The sequence below is a fragment of the Urtica dioica genome, chromosome 2 (genome assembly GCF_054948205.1).
Source record: "Urtica dioica subsp. dioica isolate 48M chromosome 2, U.dioica_male_clone48M_v1_H2, whole genome shotgun sequence".
In the NCBI taxonomy this organism is placed as follows: domain Eukaryota; kingdom Viridiplantae; phylum Streptophyta; class Magnoliopsida; order Rosales; family Urticaceae; genus Urtica; species Urtica dioica.
Genome location: NC_142757.1, coordinates 15144619 through 15150459, shown reverse-complemented (window position 1 = coordinate 15150459; position 5841 = coordinate 15144619). Strand labels below are relative to the sequence as shown.

The 5841-nt window shown below is 41.6% G+C and overlaps 1 protein-coding gene across 4 annotated transcripts; it reads right to left on the bottom strand.

Annotated features, from left to right (window-relative positions):
- Positions 1-241: 241 nt before the first annotated feature.
- On the bottom strand, positions 242-4004 carry LOC149404112 (uncharacterized). Of its 4 annotated transcripts, XM_089607031.1 has the most exons (3): positions 2150-4004; positions 1940-2023; positions 242-1868 (listed from the first exon to the last, which is right to left on the bottom strand). In XM_089607031.1, exon 1 carries the CDS (start codon positions 3759-3761, stop codon positions 2304-2306), a length of 1458 nt encoding a protein of 485 aa, XP_089463157.1. In that variant the 5' UTR covers positions 3762-4004; the 3' UTR covers positions 242-1868; positions 1940-2023; positions 2150-2303. The 4 variants fall into 4 exon arrangements, with proteins under 4 accessions (XP_089463157.1, XP_089463154.1, XP_089463156.1 ...); XM_089607028.1 differs by having other exon boundaries at positions 1940-4004; XM_089607030.1 differs by lacking the exon at positions 1940-2023 and having other exon boundaries at positions 242-1883.
- Between the last annotated feature and the right edge of the window lie 1837 nt (positions 4005-5841).

Sequence of the window (5841 nt, the reverse complement as noted above, 5' to 3'; positions counted from 1 at the left end):
TCGACCGCTCGAGATGTAATTATGTTGCGTTACTGGAGATAAACTGAAGAAGTGGTTGCATATTTCGTACTTCCAGCTTATAGCTGTGTCAATTGTACTACAACACGATGATGATTTTTTTTTTCAACAAATTCGTGATGAATGGATTAAAGAAACCATGCTACTACAATTTAATGGTACATGAAGAAAATTAAAAAGAAAAGATTAGCACAAACAAGTGTCTAAGTTGTAACATGTGAGTCTCATTGTTCTATACCAGTCTACATTGTTTTGCACTTATGCATCAAAGAGGAAAGTAGAAGGAAGCATTAGTTTATTTTATTTAGCACCAAAAAATCTAAACAGTTGGTTACTTAGAAGATAAAACCAAGGATTGACTTTTCAGGAAAACCGACCGAAAACCGGCCGGAAACTGCCTTATCCGAGAGTACTGGTACCGGTTCGACATTTACCGTCTTCGTTCCAATTTACCGGTGATTTTCGGTACTTTTCGGTGCTTTTCGGGGGTTTTCGTTCGTCGCAGGCTTTTTTTTTTTGTCAACTTTTCTTGGTTTTCGATAGGTAAGTTTCGGGGGTTTCTCCAATTTTGGGATTTTTTTTATCATTTTTTTTTTTTACTTTAATTCCTGATTTCAAAGGTTTGAGCATAGAATATGAGTTTGTTGATTGTTTTTGTATGGTTTTCTATGTATTCGAATGACGTTTTTTTTTTTTTTTTTTTATGTTTTTTATTATGATTTGATGATGGATATGATAATTATGATGTTCTTGAGTGGATGTTCTTGAAATGAATATGATGCTTATGGTGTTTAATGATGATTAATGATGTTCTTGAGTTGAATATGATGATTTGATGATGAATATGATGATTTGTGTTGAAGAATTGATATCATGTATTCGTTGAACTATGAAGTTTGAACTGAGAAAAGTATGATTATTTTTGCAAAATATTTGTCTGAATACCGCTCAGTTTCTTATATTTTTTGTCAGTTTCTTCTACGGTAAACGGTTTCCTGTCGGTACCGTTTTTTTTTTCTTTTTTTTGTCTGAATACCCATCGGTTTCCTTTTCGGTAAACGGATTACCCCGAATTTGAAGTTCCGGTATGATAACGGTAATGATAGGGCAAATCTCAGATAAAACACGCAAAAGAATTTCCATCATTATTGTAAACGATGAAACTTCCATCTCTTTCTTCTTACTTTTTTTTTTCTTTGAGAAATAATTAATTTTATTGACAAATTATTAAATCTTAATCATAACAAAGCGAGAACAATGTGTCCTCGTAACTGAGTTCTGTTTTCAAAAAAATTTCCTATATACAATATATCAGAAGATTTTAAATCTTAAAAAAAATCATATGTTCACTCTCTCCTTTTTCTATTCGCCTCCCAAATATTTTTTTTCCTTCTAATTTCCCTTAAGGTGCAAGAAAAGAGCATAAAAAAATGCTATTTTCTTCCATTTGTTTTTTCTCGATGCATTTGATTCCTTACGATCCATGTTCCTAGCATAGCAATATGAACAAGCCATGAAACACCCCGAAAGAGTTTTCCAAAACTAAGACTAGCTCTTCCTCGAAGTCAAAGAATATAAATTCTATCCTAAAAACAAATTCCTTTCTTCGTATTGCGCTTACCCATGTCGACGTGAAAAATTAGGATTGAACTGAAACTTAATTCAGAGGCCGTGATTCCAATGAGTATCTTCAGATTGAGGGATGAACAAGAAACCAACTGTTAATCATTGAGACAGATTTCTCGTTCATGGCGTATCTTCAGACCAAGACATTGAAGTGTTGCCAGATATTTTGCAACAAAGATCGATACTGACAAATTATCCACGCAGCGCACATAGTAACAAGACTCCTGTCCAAATCAAGACTTTAGCACCAAAATTAATAAATATATAAGTTTCACACAATATTAATGTGACATACAAGTAAAAGGAACATGGGTCCCGTAAATCTTTGAAATGAAATCAAATCGCCTAATTCACTGATTTGTGCTTTTGGCTAACTTGTCTGTATCAAATCAGATAGATCATGTTAACATAAATATGTTCACAAAACATGAGTCTGACGGAAAGTAATTACCAGCATGCAAAATATAACATATGTTAAAAAATAGCAAGGAACTACGAGATATACCGATCTCTGATTCTGTGTGTCAATGTCAATTCTGGAAGGAAAATGCGTTGCTGTGAGTGACAACATGAACTTCTATCCGAAAAAGAGAAAAGCCCAAGTCCAGATCGCATTACTATTGATATAAAAAACCAACATGTATCTCGCCTCATGAGCATCAACACTCATCACATGCACGAACCAAACCATGCGCACGAATTATCTTCAAGAGGTAATGTGTCACATCGTTCGGCACCAACCCTTCTCTGCACATATCTTCGAGAAGTCTAAAAGCCCCGCGAATTAGATCAGCTTTAACATGTCCGATGATCAATGTGTTGTAGACAATGACGTTGGGCGTGAAACCTTCAGAACCCATCTTCACAAACACCTGTCTCGCGTTCTCAATCTCGCCAGCGATGCAGTACCCTTTGATCATCGTCCCATAGGTTATCAGATTGGGCTTGGGACCGTGCCGGAACATGCGGTCCATCAATCTCCGAGCCCGGCACATGAGACCTCTCTCCGAGTAAGCGTCCAAGAGCCCGTTCATTGTCGCTACATTCGGGAAGACTCTCACTCTCACCATCTCCACAAGAAGCCGATTCACCTCCTCCCAGTAACCGGATCGTGAGAGAGTATGGACCAAAACGTTGTACGTGACGATGTCGGGCTTTATGTCGCTGGTCTTCATCGATTTCAAGAGGCCGAACGCCTCCCAGATCTTCCCGGTCTTGCACAGAGCATCGAGCTGTATGTTGAACGTGTATAAGCAGGGGGAGATTTCCCAGTCGGGCATTAGACCCAGAAGCTGGGAAGCTTCTCCCCAGTGGCCAGAGCTATAGAAGCCAGAGATCAACGAGTTGCAGATAGAGATGTTGGGCTTGACTCCCGCGGCCACCATGTCTCTGAAGAGGCCAAAGGCCGACACCACGTCACCGTCTTTGCACAGACGGTCGATGATGGGGCTGTAACAGACCGCATTGGGCTCGACGCTCCAGCGAGCCTGCATCTCCCCGAGGAGCCCGATCGCGGCCCGTGCGTCCCCGGCCTTGCAAAGCCCGTTAATCATGGTGCCGAACGTGACTTGGTCGCTCGGGAGCCCGTTGCCAAGGATGTCGCAGAAGAGCTCCTCCGCGGCGGCCGTCGAGCCCTCGGCGCACAGGCCGTGGAGGAGCGTGCTCAGCGTGCACGCGCTGGGCCTGATGCCATTCTTGAAGAGGAGGCTCAGTAGCGAGAAGCCCGAGCCTAGTCTGTTGAGCCGGGAGAGACAGTGGATCACGTGGTTCAGCGTGTACACGTCTGGTCTGAAGCTCAGAAACCCCAGAGACATTAAGCTTCTGAAGAGGTAGACCACTATGGAGTATTGCTTCATCTTGGAGAGCGAGCCCAACAAGTGGTTGAAAGCACAGACTGAAGGCAATGGCCGGGTTTGAATCATAGAGTAAAAATATCCCAAAGCTTCGTCCAGTCCGATTGATCCAGAGTTACATCGGTTTCGCACCAATCTTGCAATTGAATAACTATAGCTGCACGTGTGATTGTGAAGCTGAGATTTGACCCAGGGAAGGATAGATGGTGAGTTGTGGGTGTTACCGGAAACTCTCAAGGTCTGAAATAATCGGATTTGCATCATAAAGAAAAATCACCTCCGCCGAGCCTCAAACTTTTCTTTACGAAGCAATCTGATGGGCTTTTCTCGGATGGTTTCGGGAATTCGTTGAAGATGAGAAAGTGGGTGGTTGGAGCAATGGGAGCTCTGTTCTGAAATCCGATTAAGACCGTCCCGGTTCGTTAGATTTCCCATGTCCTTGGTTTCTGAGGAAGACGAAGAGCATGACGACGACGACGACGACCAAGCTACTGGATTTAACACAATAAACCTAAATTCGTCCCGATCTGAGCGCTATGGTCGTTTTATACTTACGTTCCATTTTGTGTTAAAGCCCAAACACTTGAGCTTGCCTAATAGGCTGACCGCTCAGATCCATTTAAGCACAAGGCAGGCCCGTCTTGGCGTGTCCTCTATTAGTCAAAATTCAGCTAATCGCTATCTGTTTCTGGCCTCAATTTTATTAGTTTACCATTTTCATAGTATACTGCAGTGTTGATAGTTTACCGTGAGTTATTACATCAATAAATAAACTAATATAAATGATATATACGAAATTTAAAAACATTATTGTAGTATATGCAGTATTTGTTAAAATAGTTGCGGTATTTACGAAATTTATGAAAACATTTGTGGTATTTGCTGAATTTTATGCTTAATTTGCAAAATTTGTAGAGGAATCCGCACTTTTTACGTGGAAAATTAATCCCCGTTACAATGACTATTTCCATAATCGACCAAAACGTGTTAATAAAATCTGGAAATAGAAAAATTTGTGTACAATTTTATCTTCCTCTTTTTTTTTCTTTTTTTTTTTTTCGTTTTTACTCTTCTTCGTCTGTTAGAAAATGGATGGATCTATTCGCTACAATAATTTTTCCTATAATTAACAAAAAAATATAATTTTGACAAATCTATTAATGGGCTCAGTGTACACCTACTTTGTAATCCTTAACTTTTTTTTTTACGAACATTCTAATATATTTTCTTGTTTTTCACATAAAGATTCACAACTTTTCAGTTTCCAAATCAAATCGTGATTTAATTTTTCATACTCTTGTGACTAACTCCACCGCGATGACCTCATCCTTGCTCTGAGCTCAATAATTTTATTTTTTATTTTTTTAACGTCCATGATTTGTTGACAAACAAGTCAACAACTTTTGATATTTGTTGGCATATAAGTCAATAAATATGAGGATTTGTTTACTTATCCATATTTGTTGATCTACAAATACCTATGAAATGTATCTGATGTCGCTCCTTTTCGGACAACGATTTAGAAGCTCCAAACAGTTCGACTCAAGGTCGGACCAAGTAGTCGCGTTCGAGCTTGAGCGTCCTGAACTCGATATCCCAAGCTCCTCCTTAGCTGTGGTTGGTCTCTTTCGTCCTTCGTTGATGTTGAAAGAAAAGGAAACGATGAACTACGAATGGGAAACAGAGAGGGTGCCTCTGTTTGCCTCTTCGACGCTCAACACTAGTGGGATTGAGTGGAGTATAGAAGTTTTCGAGGGGTTTAGAGGCCAAAGATGAGTGAAACGAGTGACTCAAAAGTTCAACAGCGTTTCAGAGCTCAAATTCGGATTACCCTTGGAATAGAGAAGGGGTTTCTATTTATAGATGAAGCATCGTGTATAAGGAGTGATGTGGATGGCTGACCGGGCACTGGCCGAGCGGGCCGTGACCGGACGGGAGACGGCCGAGCATGCCTTGGCCGAGCGAGAGATTGTCGAGTGGGCCTTGGCCGAATAGGCCTCAGCCGGACAGGAGACGGCCGAGCGGGCAGCAGACCCGGACTAGCCGGCCGAGCCTCGGCCGAATGGGCTTGCTACGCCGAGACTGTCTGATCGGGCCTTGGCCGAGCGGGCCTACTGCCTCGAGACTGGTCTACTGAGTCATTGCATGGCCATTCGGGCCAATGCTTGGCTGACCGATCATGCTTTTTGTGTGAATGGTTGGTCCGGTCACTCGGGCGGTGTTCTCTCGAGCAGGCCCACCTTAGGCTGATCTGGCCTCCGGGTCGAAGGCTCAGAATTGACGGATAACATTAGCCCCCCGAGTTTCCTGTCGACCATAGGTCGAGTGGAAACTCAAGACAGAA